The 21982-nt window shown below is 40.3% G+C and overlaps 1 protein-coding gene across 1 annotated transcript; it reads right to left on the bottom strand.

Moving 5' to 3' along the window:
- Window positions 1–226: 226 nt before the first annotated feature.
- Window positions 227–9752, bottom strand: LOC309679702 (interleukin-1 receptor type 1-like; the record flags this gene model as incomplete). The annotated part of the gene is made up of 10 exons (XM_082493084.1): window positions 227–618; window positions 1091–1252; window positions 2637–2780; window positions 3078–3226; window positions 5302–5422; window positions 6001–6066; window positions 7713–7875; window positions 8689–8875; window positions 9184–9427; window positions 9725–9752. The coding sequence occupies 10 exons, from the start codon at window positions 9750–9752 to the stop codon at window positions 227–229; spliced, it is 1656 nt and encodes a 551-aa protein (XP_082349210.1).
- Window positions 9753–21982: the final 12230 nt, after the last annotated feature.

Below are 21982 nucleotides of genomic sequence, written 5' to 3'. Positions count from 1 at the left end.
GCTATGTTTACTTCCCCTATCCGTGTGAGGCTAACACAACAAATTGTGTCCAAAACCCAGAACAGAAATAAAGTTAAACAGAGCTTTTCTTTGAGGGTGTAATTTGGGGAATAGTTGAGTAGCTTTTACTCCTTGAAGAAAACATTTACTTTGTAATATAACGAATTTGTGTAAAAAAGACCACATTTCAGAATTACCTTCTCAATACTATTTTAATAAGTACATCCTAACTTCCCCTTGCTGCAGAACTGTTCAAAGTTAGGGGCAATAAGTACACTCCAGAATAAGATACATTCTTCCTGGATGGCATTTGATAGCGCACGTTTTTCCAGAACCTTGTATTTGCTGAGCAAGATTTCTCTGAGAAGTCCCCTTTCCACTGGATAGCTCCATGTTTTTGCTTAACATATCTGATTGATTCCGGCATGCTTGTGTAGTCCCGTGTTTCATCCATTTCTATAAGAATCACTTGAATCCCATCACGGATGAGAGCATTATATAGAGCTAGCTGTTGTTCAGAGGTGTCTTCTAACAGGCAGCAACTAGATGTTTCTGATCCCAAAATAATCATCAGTCTTCTGCTTTGCTTAAGGGTTTCATCAGCAACACTAACCACAGCTGCAAGTAATGAAGTAAAAATCAAAGTTTGCATTGAAACTTTAAAACTGATGTAAAATATTTCTTATTTTTAAATTTGCATATATACAGAGCAGTGGCTAGCTCAGAGGGCTGGTAGTTTTAAGATCTCCCCACTGTCATTCATGATCCATTGCATGAAATTTCTTTCTTCAGTCCCCAGGAGCAGATATCATTCAAAGAATAATATTATTAATGCTGCCGAATCCTCATTTTTTCATCACTAAAAAGAAAGTGCAGACCCTCATAACACCAGAACAGATTTTTTTGTAAGAAACAAACAAAAAAATTAAAATAAAAAAATGTCCATTGTACAACTGGACAAATTAGGCACTAAAAATGAACAAATATAACTTTGTTTTCCAAAAATGTGGTTTTTAATTGTATGTATAATCTTCTAACCTGAGAACAGGTGTCAAAAGTCAACCTATTAACTCTACTAATTAAAGCATACCTTCTCCCGGTAAATCATCCCTTCCTAATATAAAGAGTTTATATCCACATTGTTGTTCTAAAACATCAGGGAGTATTCTACGAACAAAGGTTTCCAGACAATTGAAGCTTCTGCCTCCACTGCTTTTTGTGTACAGGACATACGCATCATAGATTTTCCCATCTGAAACAAATACAAATGTTTATATTAAAAAACTAAAATCCAGGAACATGCCTTTATTGCAAGGTTTTATTCTGGACTGTTTAGAAATAGTAACAGAGGGCTGATTCACCTATCTAACAAAATAACATCAAAGCACAAAATGCTCTACAAATCAAAAGAAAGATGATCAGCCACAGAAGCTGACCTCTTTTTCCATCATGGGGACGGACATGCCAGCAAGTGAGCTGGATGCAGGACCTGGGACCTGCAGGAAGGAACCCCCAGCCCTAGAGGTGTCAGGATATTAAGAAAGTGTCCTCTTCCAGGACTTTCATCACCACCTCTCCTGAAACAAACTCAACAGCAGTTCTCTCCACTTCTGACTAACCACGAGAGAGGGTGGAAATGGCAAGTCTTTCTTGTAACAATTCTGTGAGGGAAAGGCAGGCAGAAAGCCAGAAGGCAGCTGAGGTTTTGAGAGTTAAAATTCTATTATCAACAGGAATGAAGAAAAGAAACCAAAATCGGATTTAAGTCAACAAGTTAAGTTTAGCTTAACAAGCTACAAAATGTAGTTTCTTTGATATTTTTTTTTCCTTAGAACTCTATTAAAGTGTTCTGGGAAAACTGAACTTTTAACCATAAGTTAAAATTACTTTTCTGTGAAAACATTTAGAACAGCCATGAATAAGTGTTAACTATCTCAATGCACGTAAACCCATTTACTTTGAAGCTATGGGGAACTTCAGGCAGTCTAATTCTTCCACTTTTTTCACACTTGTCCAATATTGCTGCTGTCTACACCGCAGCAATAAAAACAGGTACGAAGAATCACAGAATAGAGAACTAGTAGTATTTTTTCTCTTTGGCATGTAACCATCATAACTGACAGAATTTAGAAGTATTGGGTAAAAGAGAGAAGTTGCAAAAAAAAAAACCCCAAATCCCAACAAAATTAATCTCTGAGAAAATGAGAATCTGATTTTCAGTATAAATATTTAATGCAGGTCTTTAAACAGTTAGTTTACAGGATGTAGCTCTGCTGACACCTATTGATCATCATCAGTGACCAAAAATTTACATGTAAAGAAACTACTTTAAAGAAATGCAAAAAGCAACATGCTAATTTGAGGAAAACCTGGAGTTTTTTGACCTATGTCACCATGACTGCCTTCAATATTATGCAGTGTTTATTGCCTCAGCTATGATTATATATTTTACCCATATGACTGAAAAAAAAAAAAAAAACCCAAACAAATTAAAAATGTCTTTATGCATATCTGAAAATTCCTCAAGGAAATTCCACATACTTTCTACTAAATAATGACATTATTGCTTAGAAGTCATGGCCAGTGAAAAAATCAGTAGGCTTGTTACACTAACATACCCAGTCACACTCACATACCTTCCTTACTTGCAGAGGCACAGACAGAATTACGGTACCAAAGCACCAAGTCAATCTTAAAAATCTTGTAGATTATTAAAGAAATAAATGTTAAAATTAACAAAGAGACAATCGCTCCAGTCAGCCATCTTCGTATATCAGGAACTGCACAAAAATATAGGAAGATTTTGTTTTAAATGCTGAATTTGTCCAAATCTGATCTTTTACACAAATGTAATACAAACTCAAGTATCATATTTTTCGCTTTCGTCTGCCTATTATTTTAATAATGATAAATACAGCACTACAGTGACGCCTCCCCTATGCACAGGTACATGCATACATACAGCAAACTGTAATCCACCTGTCTTCTAGCAACGTGACATATGAGCATTTGGTATCAAAACTCCTCCTGGGGAAGTCAAGACAAACACAAGCCTCAAAAATAACAGCATTTCTTACCTCTGTGTTTTAATATAATATAGGATGCCACCTGTCCAAAGGCATTTGAAGCTTGACAGACAAATGGTTGTTCATAGTCTTCACTATTCACTTCCGAAATTATTAGCTTCACAGAATGCACAGGGCGTCCATCGTAAGACATTTCCTCCCTATCCAAAAGGTGACAAATAGAGCTATAAAACCACGGTCCTTTCTGGAATGGCTTCATCACTACCAGCTGCAGCATGACAATGGTTGTTTCCATCTCCAAATCTCAACCACACTTCAGAATAGACGAGCAATTACATTATATGAAGAAAACCCAAACAACAGTCAGGCCTCTTACTGACATTTAACATAACGTCTTGATGTTTTCCAACATCTATCTTATCTACAGTTGTGTTTTCCCAATGGAATATACAGTTTCTATAGGCTGAAGTACAAAAATATACCTTACAAATCTAAGCAAACCCTTGTTATGGGCTTCTCAGTGCCTGTAAGAGTAGGTGGAGAGAGAGAAATTCCACAGTGTTATACGACACAGAAAGAGGCCCTGGTACAAGGGCGTCATCTTGTGGTGAGCAGCTCTGGGACAGGGAGGAAGGACAACAAAGGTGGTGACCTGCAGCAAACACCAACTCACAGTGATTCCTGCTGCAGGGAGTGGAGTCTAAACGACTGCTTCATCCCATGGATCAGAACAGAATTGTAACAGCTAAAGTGTCAGGCTGCACCATTAAGAGACACAGATTATCCCCCACACATTGTACAAGGGCACAAAAATGGTCATTACCTGCACATTCAGTTAGTCATGTGTGCCATGTTGTGTGACTAATATATGAACTAAACGACCTTTTAACCACCAGCAAAATGAGTGATACCACTACCTTGTTAACAGTACATCTCAAATGCAAAATTAACTAACTGGTCTACTTAGCCAAACACTATTCTTTCCTGAAAACATATTCTAGTTACCATTTAAAATGCAAAATAAAAGCTTGAAATATATCATAAAGGGCATATATAGGACCACACGAATTACTTTCTAAGCAAAAAAATACAGTGATTGGAACACTGTAACAAGGAATGAATGAATCAACATCACTAATGCAATGACTAATGGTTGCAAAGACTAACAATATAAGTGCTAGGAAGTACAAAAAATGAGTGACAATGTGCCTCTGCATTTCAGCCCAATTGTTTATGGCAATACAATTCTTTATAACTGTAAAATATATTGCTTTTGTACAGGGTTTTCTCTTGGTGAGTGCTCAAAGAATTCAGCATTGTATTTCCCCCTTTGTTTTATGATAAGGAATTATTTCTCACAACTATATTCTTACTTTGAAGATATCATTCTCATTTCTTCATCAGTTTCTCACTCACAGATAGTGCTTGAGAATTTACAAAAATGATCACATTTTTTCTTCATAACACCACCATGAGACCAGGGCTGACAAAAAAACTGCAATTTTTAGCTCCCAACCTGTCATATCTAAGAAACTTTCAGATTGCCTTCTGCTCCGATTTTAGATGACTTTTCAGGTCAGGTCTAATTTCTTCTCTCCTAACTCCATTTAACCTGCTTTTCACCCTCACCTTATCTCCCAGTTGCCCTTCTCATGCTTTACTCAGGCCAAGTCTGTTTTTCCTCCCAAACCCCAACTCATCACTGGACATCTCTCTTCCTTTTCTCCTCTCACCCCACTAAGCTTCAGTACAAATGTCCTCAACAAAGTCTTCCATTAGCTCTTCAGCTGATCTCAGTTACATTTCTCTAACTCAAGGCTCTGAAATCTGGAAGTCTCAATTTCTCTTGTAAAGCACAGGTTTGACCTCTTGCAGCCTTTCAGAGAGGCAGATGTGAAGGGAAAGAGGAAAGAGACAATCTGAAGATCATGTGCCTGGATATGCTTGATCCAACTGAAAGAGGTCTCTGCCAGGTCACAGCCTGCTCAACAGAAACTGTATTACAATTATGAGACTGTAAGTCAAAAAAACACCTTTTCCCAAGGTTGGAAATTAAGATAGATTTTTACAGTGACCAAAAAGTGAAGCCCACGTGCCTACTATGCTTCAAGTTTCTACTTCAAAGTAGAGGAATTGGAGGAAGCAAGCATCAGAATTTTTTAAAAGCAAGCTATTTAAGCAAGTAAAAAATGTTGCTAAATATTTTAATGTTAAAGGGAAAAAAACTCCACTTTGGTTGCTAACACGGTATTTTCTAATCTGAAAATATACTTACTCATAATGACTTGCAAAAATTCTGCTCATATAAAATACATCAATATACACACCGTTGCCTGTCCAAAACACCTCATACCCATCAGCACCTGTTGTATTGCAATCCACTGTAACCTGTGAGCCTATAAAATTGTGTTACAAAGTGAAAAGTTAATTTCCATACTTTAATTAAAGACTATACAATTCTGTTCACAGACTCCCACACAGACCAGCTAAGGATGGTCCCACACCCTTACAGAAATGTTACTCTTAACAGAGGGTCTGTATACTCAGTAATCTGCAGGTTCAGAAAGAGACTGGTTGGGTGGAAGAGGCTAAATCCAGGAAGAAGATGCCTCTTTCTGGGCATCACTTTCCCTGCAGATTCAAAGATGGATCTGTTCTTAGAATCTCTTCCAGAGTGATGGGAAGCAACAGATGTGACAGAGAATCATTTGGGCTCCCTACAATTTTCTTCACATCTGAGAATTTTCCCTAGGGCTTGGTAAGCAACATGCCTTGTCTCCTTCCCTCTCACCCCCAAACACTCTTCCTTCAGGAGATCAACACAGAGAAACTGAGATGGTCACTGAACTAGTTTTTGTAAAAAAAAAAAAAAAAAAAAGAAAAAAAAAAAAGAAAACACAGAATATGGCACTCCTCAAGTATAAATTTTCACTAGAATACAAAATCATATTTCCTTATAGAGAAAACTACTTACCAAGTTCCACTTCAATGGAGTTATTTCTTGGATAAGATATTTCTGGGGGCTTTTTCGGTGGGCTCACTAAATGAAAGAAAAAGCACTTTTCAGAAAATCTGGGACAGTTGCAGTCTGTTCTATGTGCTGTAACCCAAGTACAACCTAAAATCCCCTTTCCTATGCACAGGGTTGTCAGCAATTTTGTAACAGACATCATTCAATACTGAAAATATTGTATCTCATGTAGTCGTTACTTCTGCCTTGAAGCTAAACTATTCTTCACCCCACTTCTTCCAAAATGTAGTGCCACAAATCTCCACACACTCATGGTGGACTGGCTGCTCCATGACATAAAAATCCTGTAATATTGTGTGCACAGGTGCTGAGAAGGGTATGGGTAAATATCTACAGTATTACCCCTCTACAATCTGGACAGCCTGTCACCCAGCACCCCACAGATACAAACTGGAGCCAAATCATTTTAGAGTGTAATTAATCTATTTCAGACTTTTACTGTTATAAAGGGGAAATTCAATTTCTGTACTCTAGTTAAAGGCTTTACAATTCTTCCCACAGCACTATTTGTAAGGAAGTACACCACCAGTGGGCCCTTTTAGATGTTTACATTAGGACTAGGCATATGACACACTGGAAAGCTTATTTCTCTCTACAGGCTACAAAGGGAGAGTAATCAACAGGTGGGGATCTAGACATCTACATTAAAAATATCTCAGTATGGCTAAATGAATCCCAATGTGGAGGGGATGAGCTTGGACGGACTGAACACACATACCATTTCCAGCTGTCTCAGGCAGCTGTAGAACATTTTACAACATTTCTGATCTGATACTCAAAGTTCAAGAAAGTTCCTCCATAAGCACAAATTAACAAAAAGAAACCATAAAGCATATATATACACACAAATACACATACATATGTATGCATATATATATACACAGACAAAACAGGCAAGCACAAAACGAGACCATTAAATAGTGACACAATCTATTAGTAAACCTGCAAATGTCTTTCATCAGCTGGATTGTAAAAACAGTATTGGCATTTCATACCTTGATACAGCACAGCCTTTTCAGTGATCCAATATCAATCTCATAATGCTGTGCTAGCAAAGGAGTTCGCGTTTTACAGCTAGGCCTTCTTTTATATTTTGGTGTTGTGCTGGTGCCCCCCTGATATAAATCAGGGTCTACTGAGCTAGACACATGATATCAGAGATCAACAGTTCTTGTGCTGAGGAGCTTAAAACCAAAAACAGAAGAAACAAAGGTGTGAAGGAAACAGACAGGACACACAGAGTCAAGATAGTGCTACAATTTGGGCTGGTTTAGTTCGTTGTTCTTGCAGCAAGAGGATAATGTAAAGCAGAGAGAAGTAAGATAGGCAGGATAGAGGGTGCAGCTACAGCAGAGAAGTACTGTGCCTACCAAGCATTAGAGGGCACCTATTTAGGGACCGTGGCAGCTGGTCTGGGTTGCAAAGCTTTGACATACTGCAACTTTGAACTGGGGAACCAATCTTCAACACAGTGGCAAAAACAGACAAAAATACATAAGCTCTCAGACAGAATTTCTCTCCCTCATATTTAAGTGAAAACTAGTAGCTCTAAGCATGCCTATCCACAAATTGGGCCTTTTAGCTTTAGTCTTTAGAAATTGGACAAAAACCTGGAGTCCTTGTTATAAACACAAACAGTGAAATTATCTACTTACCTTCTACAGTCAGATTGACATCTCGCGAAATGTTATATTGTTTTCCATTGTAGGTATATGTTGTTTCGCATGTATAATTTCCTTGATCGTGTACATTCACATTAGAAATTATGAGATCACTGTTTGAGAAGGCAAACCTTTCCCCTTCCAGCAGCTGGCAGTCCTAAACGTGTGCAGAGAACTCTGTTAATTCATACCACTATCACTTTGCAGGCTTTTTCTCTCTTTAATGCAAACTGAATTTTCAGTGGACCACAGCATAAGGATGAATGCCTTGCAGAGGCTGAGGAAGAGTGAGGGGGGCGGAACAAAAAGCAAAACATACTTCATTTTGGCTGTGAGTTTTTAATTCAAAGACACTCCAGTTCACTTCCTATAGAAAACAACTTTCAATTTTAGAGAAATAAGGATGTGAAATGCAAGTGTCATGATTTGTAAAAGTATTCATTAATGAAGAATTGCTTAATAATTAGACTTAATTTTTTCCAGTATTTAAATATTCTTGGTACCATGTGGACTGCATGGGCATAAGGGAGGAATGCTACAGAAGGCGCTACATTCTGGTAACAGAAAGAGCCTTTAAATAAGCATGAACAATAAGAAATGGAATTTATTTAATGGAACAATATTGAGCACATAATGGATACACCATCTCTCACAAATGACATACTAAACCTGTTTCTGCACAAAAGACATTCACGACAGTGTGTTTTGCTAGCAGGAAGACAGATGCCACCTGGTGGATACGTGAGTCAACGTCTCCTACATCTAAGCTGAATTTCTGCCCCGTTAATCAAAACACCTGTATACACCTTTAAAAGATAAAAAGTCCTGATCCTTTACCAATTTGTTTAAAAAGCATTTTTCTCCCATTTACAGTAAAACTTTATTTTTTATCTTAAAATTCACAAATGTCAGTGATTTATATTTTAAACAACTGACAGTTATAAGACAGTACAAAACACAGCATTCTCACCTTATACCAACGAACAGGCTGAATATTCTTCTCATTCCTGAAATAATCCAAGTGTGGACACACAACCTTTGCAGATGATAAAGTGAATATCACCTCCTCTACAGCAAATTTTTCATTTAGGCATAAACCATCAATCCTCTGAAAAACTGTTACTTTTGTACACATTTTCCTGCAGTTTGTCAAATTCCTGCAATTAATATAACGTAATTAAATTAACCTATTTGGCGTCTTTTCCAACTCAAATATAGGTAGTATTCTTTTTGGAGAAGAAAGAGAGGATGAGAAGTTTACAGTTTCTCTAATAGGATTACTTTTGCCTACTAAGAGAAAACAACCAAAACTAGACTTACTTACCCTCACGTAAAGTTAGTTTTTGTGAACACACTCTCCCTTCTTCATCAGTATTTCTCTTATCCTCAAAATTCTATTTGATTTCTAAAAGTTATTCCCTTTGCAAGTAATTTCTGTAACAATGTAATTTTTTTTAACTTTCACCTTATGACACATTCATAATCTCCAGAATCTTCTAACATTGCAGGGAGAAACCAAATTAAGTTCTTCTGCTGATGAATTCTAGAAAGTTTGTCTCTAGGCACAGCTGTCTGGTTACCAACTTTATACCATGTTAAGTTGTAGTCTCCACTTTCCAAGCTCTTTTCCAGTGAACATTTAATAGCAAGAGGCTGCCCATCAGGCACAAGACTTTGCCTCAACATCACATCATAGGCTTCACATTTCTCTAAAGGAAAGAGATAGACATTAAAGAAAACCTCAAATGCTGTGAAAGGATATACTGAACAGATTTCTTGATTACATTCACAAAGTTCATTGGAGTTTTCACCTCCATTCTCAAGTCATCTACTAAAAATAATCCCTAATCTTTACAGTTGAGAGTACTACTCAGTGATATACAGATATAGTTATGCCACTGAAATGAAACGCTGGTTTTTGAATGCAAATTTCGTGCTCAGTAGAATCTCATTTGCAGCAGACTGTCATTTGTATGTTTTAGTACAGATGCAAATTACTAAAGTACTTGTATTTCTTGAATGTTTCGTGCACATGCACACGAATTTCACATTTAATGGTTTTATTTCTTAACTTTGCTTAACTGTAGTCAAAGTAAGTCTTCAAGACAGACTATGTCTGTCACTCATCTCTCTGCCTTTTCTGATACAGTCTTTCTGAGATGGAATGACCAGAACTGCAGGGTTCAATTGGTTCATTTACCACGGTGTTATAGAGTAGCATAATGAAGCTTTCTGTTTTCTGCTCTACTCCCTTCCCAAAAATTCTGCTTTTCTGACCACCACTGCTGACAGAGCCATATACTTCCAGAGAGCATCAAGAGATGTCAAAGTAGCATTTTTCCCAAGTTGCTATTAACTAACTTAATGTTCATACCACATACATACAGTATGCTCGTTACTGCTATATGTGTATGACCCTTCCATGCCCCTACACATCCATTTGATTTTACTTATTGACATTTTACCACTAAACCATGCAATATCCAGATATCCTCTTCATAGCCAGCATTAGTTTTAACCACCAGGGATAATTTCATATCATCCACAGTTCTCACTGCTTCGCTATAAATTACCTATCAAAACACTGAAACTCAGATATCTATATTGAATGCCCTATAAAAACTTTGATGGTTACGAAATGCTGTGGCCACAGGAACTGATAACCCTTTTCTGCCACTAAATGCTAATACTCTGAAATGGTGTCATTTATTTTTTTTACACACTTCTTGCCTCAGGTTCTCTGAAATCCCCCTCCTGCAATGCCCTCCATTATTTCCATGGAGCAGAAAAGAATTATAAGGTACACACATAACTCAACAGACAATAGAACTCTCTGCTATTGGGAGAAGGGCAGCCAAATAATCACCTTTCCATATAATTACTTAGTTAGCCAAAACCCAGACCATTCAATAGGCTGGTGAACCTTGCAGCATGTCTATCCATGGGCAAAAAAACCCCAAACCAAACCAAACCCAAACCATTTCCAACTAAATGGCTTGCTAGAAACTCAAGGAATGGAAATTCGTGAAGTTTTTCTTTTAACAGTCTGGCACTGCTGCAAGATTCCAGGTGGAATGATAAGATTATGACAGCAACTCATTTGAACTGTCCAAAATATTTCAAACATGAAATGGATTGTTGGTTAACAGCTGAAAGGCGGAAACAAGCAGTTGCAAATGAGTAGCCTAGCAATTTTATAAAAATCTAGATGTTACATTATTGTCAAATGGCTATATTTTCCAATATGAAAAAAATCCTAATGACACATTCTGTAAAGTTAAAACCACGACTCATTTCATCAGTTTTATACACCAGAGGGTCGTGCTGCCATCCAGATGGACCTCGACAGGCTGGAGAAGTGCGCTGACAGGAACCTCATGAAGTTCAACAAAGGGAAATGCGAAGTCCTACATCTGGTGAGGAACGACCCCAGGCACCAGCACATGCTGGAGACCATTCAGCTGGAAAGCAGCTCCTCAGAGAAGAGCACTGGCGTCCTGGTGGACGACAAACTCACCATGAGCCACCAATGCTTCCTCACGGCAAAGGTGGCTAACGGTGTCCTGGGCTGCATTAGGACCTGCAAGCAGGTGGAGGAAGGTGATGCTTCCCCTCTACTCAGCACTGGTGAGGCCACATCTAGAGTACTGCAGCCAGTTCTAGGCTCCCCAGTACAAGAGAGACATGAATTTACTGAAGAAAGCCCAGCACAGGGCCACAAAGATTATTAAGTGAACAGAGCATCTCTCACATGAGGAGAGGCTGAAAGAGCAGGGACTGTTCAGCCTGGAGAAGAGAAGGCTCGAGGAGTGCCTGGGTAGATCTTATCAATGTGTGTAAATACCTGATGGGAGGGAATAAAGAACAAGGGGCCAAACTTTTGCCAGTATTGCCCACCGACAGGACAAGAGGTAACAAGCACACGCTGAAACACATAACATTCCATCCAAACACACGAAAACACTTTTTTTACTGTGAGGGTGATCAAACACTGGAAGAGGTTGCCCAGAAAGGTTGCGGAGTCTCCATACATGGAGATATTCAAAATCCAACTGGACATGGTCCTGGGCAACCTGCTCTAGCTGACACATAAGTGTTTTATGGGTTCCTGCTTTTAGGACCATTTAGAAAAAACTCACAGGCATGCACATAAATTTGACTTCTACAGCCATTTTAACAGAAAATTAGTATTGTGTGAAAAAATAAGTTTCACAACAAGACCTTCCATACTAATAAACTTACCTACAATAATTAAATACAGAAATGCTGTTGTGATATCACACAAAAACAATGTTTTTGCTGTCATGTTTCCCTGAAGAAAAGGAAAGAAAACCATCAATTAGCAGTTTCCAATATCAACTTCCACAACTGAAAGTCAACATTTGCACTACACAGTTAAGACAGGAATTACACAGTTAATACAGTACACAGGAAATATCGGAATCATCTTTGCCTTGTTTTCAGCCTGTTACCCACTTGTTTTACTTGTCAGCTGCTAATTGTTATACAAGAAAAAAAAAAAAGAGTGAACATCTCTTCAGCTTGACAAGCACTCAAGATGTTTTTTTACATCTCTAGCACACTTCTCACCAGTTCTTGCTTTCCCAAGCTATAGCCTGAGACTTTCTAACTGTCCCTTAGATGGAATCTGATTTCATATTTCTGACCATCTTTGCCACCCTCTTCCCTACCTCCTCCAGTTACACTACAGCCTGTCTGAGCTAGAGAGGGGAGAACAGAACTCGCATACAGTCTTTAAAACATAGGTGCACTATGGACTATACTAAAAAATTATTTTTTCTGATTTTCTTCCTAAAAATTTCATAAGAATTTCTAACAATCTATCTGGTTTTCATGTACTACTGAGTACCAACCTGGTATTTCCATGGGCCTATGTAGTAAAATACCAAATTCTCATCACTAAGTGTTAAAAATCAGGTGAACCCAGTCAGCTGCTGATCATGTGATGTTAGGATTTTGCCCATATGTTTTGATTTAAAATTTTATTTACATTTATCTACAACAAATTTCTTCTGCTATTATTACCCAGTCATTCACTATCATGACATCCTTTGGCCACTCTTTGCAATTAACACCTCTGTGTTCTAGCCTGAATAGCTTTGTTGTTGGCAAATTCTGCCAGTGCAACATTTTCCCTCTGTCTGTTCAGACCATTAAAAATACATGCTGAGCAGAAGAAAGTTGTTTGGGAGTCCACTAGTGATCTTCCTCCACTTGAAAAACTGAGCATTTATCTTCTACCTACTTATTTATACCTGTGAGAATAAATATATTATGGCAGTCTGGCTTCATGGACAGACTCTGCTGAATGTCTTTTGGAAATTAAGGCAGATTGTATCAACCATGTCTCCTGTATCCAATGTGTTCACATACACATGTACAATTCTAACACATATCAACCATGTCTCCTGTATGTAATGTGTTCACACACGTGTACAATTCTAACACACTTCTACTCTTTGTGAGCCATGACTTTCCTTTACAAAAGTCACTGTTGAGTCCTTCCCTGCATAATTTATCTTCATTTGCATTGGTTCCATTCTTTAAAGCAGTTTCTACCCAGCTGTCTGCTACACATACCAGACTCACTGGTCTCTACTTTCCCGGTTCTCTTTTGATCACTTGGGGAGGATAAAAAAACATTTACCATTTTCCAATCTTTTGGTCTGAAAGCTGCTTTAAATGAGATATTTACAACATGAGAACACAAGAGTGAGTATCAGCCAGTTATGGTGCTTTGTAACAGACAATTTTGTTCTATAACTGCCTTTTACTGACTTTTCAATTTGAGACAGATACTTTCATGGAAGGTTAGCCATAACAAAAGGTACTGGCACTGAAATCCATGCTCTTCCAAGATGAACACAAATGCAAATCATTTTTTTTTCCCCTGCTATGTTCGCATCTTCCCATAGTGCATCCCATTGGGCTTTTTTAATACCTGAATGATCTAGGGCCTCTCAGGACTCCTTGGTAGGCTTCTTATCCCCAATGTGTTTGGACAAGGATCTATCAGTTGCATGCCTCTGACAAATTGTTCCTTAACTTTGCCTGCCTTACTGCTTTTTTTCTATTCAGCCTACCACAGTTTGTACAGCATTGTGAAAGGCCAAATGCAATTATTCAAATTGAAGGATAAGAAGGAGAACCTCAGCCTGTTGTGAAGAATCTTTAGCTGATCACCAATTTCTGTAACAGTCAAAGCTGACACTTCCGGCTGCTGTGTTTTTCTTCATCAAACTGACTCAGATGCGTGCCACCTATTGAGTCATCCACACTGCTTCTTGCAGTGCCTGCTTTCTTCCTTCTTCCCCTTCTCTTCCCTCCTCCCTCATTGCAAATTTCCGCTCAAAATTACCAGGCAGGTCTTTTCTTGCCTAGCTGCAAGAAGGAACGAGTCCCCACAAGCAGGCAAAGCATAAAAAGAAATACACAAAACTTTAAGATCATTGGAAGGGGTTTATGTGCGTTTGTACAAAAGCTCCAACCTTCTTCACTAATTGTGATGGACAGTAACTCTTAAAATCTCTAGTTTTCAATTTTACAGAAGATGAAATATTATAACGGAAATATTTTAAAGAGAAAATAGGACTGAATAGACTCCATTTATGACCAGGTGTTTTCTTTATGATTTCTCTGAATTGCTGTTTTTTCATAAGCTCTGTTTCATTACAGCGTTAACCTTACTCTAGTGTTCTGTCTCACACATGCTCTTTCAAGCAGTTTTTGCCCCAGCAGTAGATTCAGTAGATGCAGCAGTAGTATTTTGCCATTTTCTGAAGGAAAGTCTTCCAGAATCCTGCTTCTCTATAAATTCAACATTCTTTCTATTTATTCAAATTTATAACTTCCCCTTTTGCCAACAGGGAAGACCCGCAAATATATATAGACCTGTGTAAAACCATACACATGAACTGCTCTGAGGACACTCCTTGTCTCTGACATTCACAATGAGAAAACTTCCATTTCTGTGGAAGGTATATCCAACAGAAAAATCAGGTTCTGCTCTGTTCATGCATTCACATAATTCATGATGAAAACAACGAATGTATGACTGCAGAATCAAGTGCAAATGCTTTTCCTACCACATTCCGCCATGATAAACAGTTAAATTTCTCCCTTTTCCCAGGCATTTTCTCCACATCTTGAGACTGAAATTGACTTGTGGAGCTTTAACACTCAGAACAGAATTCAGCTGGAGTTATTTTTGCCCGAATTTTCCAGAGAGGAAAAAATTCCATGTATCTGAGGCCACATCCATGAAGTTTCACCCTGAAAGGAAATATTTGCATCAAATTAAAATAAAATAAGAAAAAAAGACAAGTGTCTGAAAGAGGTCTTCACTGATTACACACACCTGAATTAGTCACAGCATCCACGATAGCACATAGTAAAGCACAATTCTCATCAAAATCTGTGATTAAATTGGTACAGCCACCTTTCCCTCTGCTCTTTACTCCTCTCAAAGTTGATCTACTCAATTTAAAAAAAAAAAATAGTCTCATCAGAACTTCAAAGATTCACGTCTTTCAGTAACTTTTGCACACTCGTGGCACTTTTTCTTTGAATGTCTTATTCAAAAACATGGACAGATTAAAACATGCCAACAGCCCTGCTCTCAGAATTGAGAGAACTAACACAAAGAATATCACACCATTTCTTTTACATAAGCCTATGAACATTTTAAATCAGAGAAGTATATATATAAACATTACCTCAACCGCATCTATTAACTGCCAGGTACGCCATGCCTCTCCAAGAGAACTTAATCAAGTGTCTCACTGCTGATCTAGGAAAAGCGATTACAACAAATATGTATATTGCTTTGTTGCTGAGGCATCCCTCAGCGGGTATGGCAGGAAACCAACTTTCAATATTCTTCCTTTAAGTTCTTGCGTACTCCTGGAAACATTGACCTGGAAAGGGGGCTGTGGCTGCTGAGCGGTGCCGGGCCCGGCCGGGCTGAGGAGAGCCCCCGGGCCCTGCCGGTGTCCCTGTGCCCCCCGGAGACCCGCCAGACAGACACAGGGGACACCATTTACCTTCCACGAAAAGTCGGGATCACCTTTTCTCTCAGAAACCCGGCCGCGCCGCAGAGGAAAACGCTGGCCTTTCACAACAGCTGTATGTCCCGTCCTCCCCCCGCTCCTCAGCTGTCCCCAGCCCTCAGTATTCCCCAGGAGACACCGCCTCGCTCTGAGCCACCTCCCAGACCCCCCAAAAAAGGGACATGGCGGCAAAGTAAGGCCACCGGCGCACCTCTACGGATTCCTCTGCCGTCCGCTCTGTCACACGACCGACGGAGGAAAGCGGTCCCCGCTACACCTGACCGTTGCCCGCCGCCCCCCTACCCGCTGACGCCCTCCGCCACCCCCGGCTGTCGGGGGCTGCCGCGACCCCTCACCGCCTCCCCCCATCCCCCGGCCGGCATTGCCACGGAGGCCGCCCTCCACCCTCACCGGCAGCCACCGCCGCGAAACGTCCGCGTCGCTGCGGGGGAAGCCCCGCCGCCTCCCTCAGCGCCGAGGGCAGGCGGGTTCCCTCAGGACGAGCCAGCGCCCGGGGGGAAGCCCCGCCGCTGCCTACCTGCTGCGCGGTTGCAGGCCCGGCCCGGCCCGGCCGTGGCGGGGGGCGGGAAGGAGGCGGGGGGAAGCCCCCGCTGCCGTCTGTTAGAAAACCCAGGCCGCCTTGTCAACGGTGGCGTCGTTGCCGGCCCTCACCTCCTGGTACAGGTAGCTCTCCTGTCAGAGAGGCCTCACCCTCCCCCGGCTGCCGCTTGCTAAACCTGGGTGCCCCCCGTGGCGGTGAGGTGGCCCCGCGTCAGGGCCGGGCTGGGCCGCCCTCCCCTCCGGTCCCCGCAGGGCGGGAGGCGTCCCGGCGCAGGCCAGGCGGTGGAAAATGAGGAGTCTGAGCAAGAGCCGCTTTCTGTTGGAAAAGGCAGCTTCAACCACCGCCTGGCCCCGCCGCCTGAGCCGCCATGGCCCCCGCCCCAGGGCAGGCGCTGCGGGGGGACCCGTCAGGAAATCCTGCCGGTAAAGATTGCGAGATTTGGGGTGACTGACCCCTTTTTTTTTTTCTTTTTTTTTTCTTTTTTTTGGTAGTAGTACAGCCAGCTTCCCTCCTTGAAGGAATCATGTCACTGGAAGAGAAAGATCCCCTCAGGACTATGGAGGCTGTTGGCAGGAGCATCTCAGGGACGTCAGCTGTCTCATTTGCTTCTTCAACAGGCTACTTTGTCAGCTTGGTCTAAGTTTACCAGACTGCCACAAGTCACTGAGATATTTGGCTCTGAAGCTTCAACATACAGGTTTAGTGCCACTTAGCCCTGTCATGGTTTAACCCCAGCCAGCAAGCAGGACCACCCAGCCGCTCGCTCACTGCCTACAGCTGTGATGGGGGAGAATCAGAGGAGTACAAGTGAAGAAAAACTCGTGGGTTGAGATAAAGACAGTTTAATAGGTAACGAGAAAGCTGCACGCGCAAGCAAAGCAAACCAAGGAATTCGTTCCCTGCTTCCCATGGGCAGGCAGGTGTTCAGCCATCTCCAGGAAAGCAGGGCTCCATCACACGTAACAGTTACTTGGGAAGACAAATGCCATCACTCCCAACATCTCCTCCTTCCTTCTTCTTCCCCTGCTTTATATACTGAGCATGATGTCACATGGTATGGAATATCCCTCTGGTCAGTTGGGGTCAACTGTCCTAGCTCTGTCCCCTCCCAACTTCTCGTGTACCCTCAGCCTGCTTGCTGGTGGGGTGGGATGAGGAGCAGAAAAGACCTTAGCAACAACCAAAGCCACCAGTGAGCTATCAACATTATTCTCATCCCAAATCCAAAACACAGCACTAGACCAGCTGCTAGCAAGAAAGTTAACTCCATTCCCACTGAAACCATGGCAAACCCATATTTTTTTTTTATCACAGAGGTTAGCTTGTGGCTTTGAAGAATTCTTTCTGAGATATATACACACTAGAGGTTCTGCTGTATGCAGTTGTGTTTTGTTTGTTTTGTTTTTTTTTTTTTTCCTGCTGTCTTCATAGTAATATTACTAATAGTGAAATAATCTTTCTGGTAAAAAAGGTTTCTGGTATAAAAGACATTGCTAAAACATTACTGAAATGAATAGGTAAAATTAGAACTATATAATCATTCAAGTATTCAGTGATTGATGTGATTAATTGGAATTTAGAAAAAAACAGATATTATAAGAAAGCTGAAGGAATATTAAGTGAAATGGATGGATTTCATAAGGCAGCAAAATATACAGAACATGGCAGTCACAAGAAAAAAATTCCAGGGAAGGTCAGTGAAGTGTGTTGTCCGAGGAAACTAGACATTAACACAAGTCTGCATGAACATTTGATGTGGTCACCAGCAACACTTCAAAGCAGACCAAGAATCACCAGCTCCAGCAATGAAGGTGACGCTAAGCAAAGAGTTATCCAAACATCCTCCTGATCAGATGTGTGCAGTGGAATTTACGTTTGGTTTTTCTTTTTTTTAATCTACACAAACATTCAAAAGTATTTTGTCTCATAGAGCTCTAAGATAGAATGGTCTGTTGTAATTAGCACAGGGAGAGCTCTAAGACAATTCTTCAGTGCCACCTTTGACAAGGGATTGCAGCAGAGCAATGATCAAGACATGGCTTATCTTTCTGCGACTGAGGAGGTGTGCAAAAAGGCTACTTCTGTGCAAATGAAGAAACTGGACTTAGGGGTACCATTTGGTATATTGCATTTTTCCAAAATGTATTTGCTAAATAAAGTATCACTGTGAAATCCTTATTCCATCAGATGGTGGCATGCATCTGCTTTATCTGTTTGATAAACATTGTATAACCAATGCTGTGAGAATGTTACCTGCAATAAATAATTCAATGCTTTTGAGTTACGTATAGAAGGAAATCAGAGTGAGAGCATTAACTTAGATGGGGATGGGATGGAAGTTGCCTGGGATGAATTTAGACTATTGCCTTTCATTACCACAATGCTCTCTTTTTTCTGCATCCTCCAGCAATTTTATTCCAGCTGTCAAGATCTTCACCAATTTATAGTATTGACAAGTTTCCATTTTCACATATATTCATCTCCTTTGGGCATATGCATGTGGCTACATTAGCATTTTTGTTTGGACCAGGAGAGCGCTGATCTCCCTCTCAACCCCATCCCCCACACTTCGTATCATCAAACAATCCTGGAGCCCATGGAACTGATTTCTTTCAGACGAGGCAAAACTTGAAGACAAGATCCAACTACTTGGGCATGCTATCAGCGGTACCTGACAGCAGCTAGTCTGAAACAAAGTCTCTTGAAACACGCATTGTGTGGACACCAGGTCCTCCACACCAACTGACTTAACCTGCAAAAATCAGGGCAACGTTTGCCCTGATTTTTGGGGGGACAAACGACAATGCAAGCAAACGTAATTGCTGCTTTTGTAAAGGAAATGATAGAATTCAGTAATCTTGTGTTTTATCTGCTCCTGGTAAATCATCCCTTCTACGTGAAAAGAGAGTATAGTCACTCTGTGCCTCTAAGACATCCGGAAGTATATTTAGGGCAAAACTGTGTGGTCTGTAGCCACAATCCTATACTTTGGTTTTGGCTGCAATAGGTATTCATCATATATCTTTTTCATCTGAAGCTGAACAGGGCAAATAAAAACTTAATAGAATTTTAAAGTCCTTTATGTATATTTTTCTGCCATTTCTACTTTAAGCTATGTTGCTTAGAATAGAATTTAGTTTCACAAGGTAAATTAAAACATTTAATAAAATATTATTTAGCTGTAAAAATGACCAATGAAATCAGAATTCAGTGGAATCAGAATGAGCAGAAGAATTACATGTGGCCACAAACCCACCTTAATTCTCTCATGTCCTTTGAGGAAGGGAATGGGAACTATGGGAGGAGAAGGCAGCAAGGCTAATAGAAATGAAGATATGATCCAGGAAATTGCAATAACTAAGGAGAATGCAAAATTCTGAAGTTTTCTGCATATTTCTTTCAGGGAAGCCAAGCAGTATCTATCCTAAATTCCAGAGTAACTGGTGTATGAAGTTGGAGACGCAGTTGCTAGTCATCTTGAAGCATGGCGAGAGTCGCTGCAAGAGGTAATATCTTCCTTTGGGCCATCTAAAATAGTTGGAGAAACTGACAAACTTTTCTGCAGAAAAAAAACATTCTACAGTATCAAAATATATATATAAAAAAATATACAATTGGAGAACAGAAAATCCATTGAGCAAGAAATAATCAAAACCAATCAAAGTGTAAGCTGCAGGGTATGCAAAAACTTTTGACTTTTGATTCAGAAAAGGTTAAAATAGGAGTGGAAAATTGGAAATGGAAAATGCAAAGGTAATGATGCAGCATTCAGTTACATCACATTAGTCTGTTGTTTTGTTTCAATATCCTTATCGCTTTCATCTTGGAAACCAATTATCATGGTAGAGCGGAGAAAGCTGAGTTATATTGCAAAACCAGAATTGCAAGGCTGACTGGGAAGCCAGCTAGTGAAAGATGACAGCAGATGCTTGAAAAGGGAAGAGCCAAGGTGTGACAGTAGTTACTGTCATAGAGGGAACTCACCAGGGCATCAGCCATTGCCTTCATATCGATGTTTTCATCAGTGCTGTCAGCATAAAAACCCTGAAGTTTTCCCATATGACTTACCAATGGCACAACAGTTGGAAGTGTGTGACCCAGAGGCCTGGCACATAATGCTGTTTACACACGTGCTCCTTGTCCCCTCAGAAATTACACCACTTTTTTTTTTTTTTTTTTAACACAAAAATAATTGTTTGCTATCCAGAATCACAGACTAAGGAGAAGAATTGGGTGTCAGGATTCCCATGACTCACCAGTATGTTATATCTATTAAAAAATATATAAATTAGCAAAAGCTGTCTTAAGTCAGGTGAACTCTTTCCAGTAGAGTTAGAGAAGTACCTAAGGCACCTGTAATGCACCGATGTAAGTGTTCATTATAGATCCCAGTGAGAAAGGCGCTCAGATTCCATGGGATATTGATTAAAATTCAGTTTATTTGAGATAACCCAAAAGGATAAAAGGAGATAGCACATATAATCTTACGTGCTGGGAACCTGGACCTGTGCAGCATGGGGCAGACCTCTAGTCAGGGCACAGCATGCTGCACAAATCCTGTCTGTGGGAGATTTGCCAAAACTCAAGCTTCTGGAGGTTTTACGAGCTGTCCTTAGAAGCAGACAACTCTATTCATTATGTCTACTGTCAATCAAAAGATGTTGTATGGAAACAGGCTGTTTCTCTTCAAGGCAAGCTGAGACATGCAGGTGGAGTCACCACCAGGTACCAAGTGGGAGCTACCCACAGGCTGCTCCATTAGGGTGAGCTGGCTCAGGTTGTCCTGCAGCCACGTGGTACATGCTCAGGCTCACGCCTACTCACATCAGCTCTGATGTGAATCACTAACTCCTCTGCGCACACCCATCTTCTGTTTAGGACCCCGAAAACACTGTTCAGGGTACCAGCCCACCTTTGGCTGAAATGTTGTGCACTGTCCTGGTCAACATGTTAACAAATTTGAAGAGACTTCTCATGGGAGGAGGACTACTAACATACCAGGGAAAGTGAGAAAACTTCCCTTTCAGAAAGGATTAAGATAATTTGGCTTGTTTAGGTTAAATTGAAGACAGACTGCAACTGCTGTCTATAAATAAAACATCCAGTAGATACCAATGAAAGAGAAGAATATGTCTCAGCTGTCAATTAATACATTAAAGCTACAAATGTATAAGTTTCTAAGAATCAGATCAAATTAGATTCTTGAACAGCAATAATGGAGATGAGAAATCTAACATCTTTGTTAGGATTAAGCATGATAAATCACAGACAGAACAATATAACTGGACACCTGAGATGGGAATGAACTGGCCAAGGGGCAGAGGAAGCGCCTTCCCATCTTGTGTTTCCCAAGTCCAAGCCTTGCAGTTGCTATATATACATTGTACAGGTATATACAACCAAGTTCTTGGTCACAGACAAGGAAAAAAAATGCATTTATAATTACATTCATGTGACACTTACTGGCAGAAAGTTGTATCTGGGGGGCTTGAGATGAAACCCCCTAAAACCTGGAGGGCAGAGCAAGGGGTTACAATTCAGCTGGTGAAGACATAACACGGCAAAGTGCACTAAAATTCTGCAATGACATAATCTCCTGCAAGTCTTCACATTTGCTTACTTTGTTAAAAAGT

This window comes from Vanellus vanellus, assembly GCF_965231255.1.
Source record: "Vanellus vanellus genome assembly, chromosome: 1".
NCBI lineage: Eukaryota > Metazoa > Chordata > Aves > Charadriiformes > Charadriidae > Vanellus > Vanellus vanellus.
This window is presented reverse-complemented; position numbering and strand designations above follow the sequence as displayed.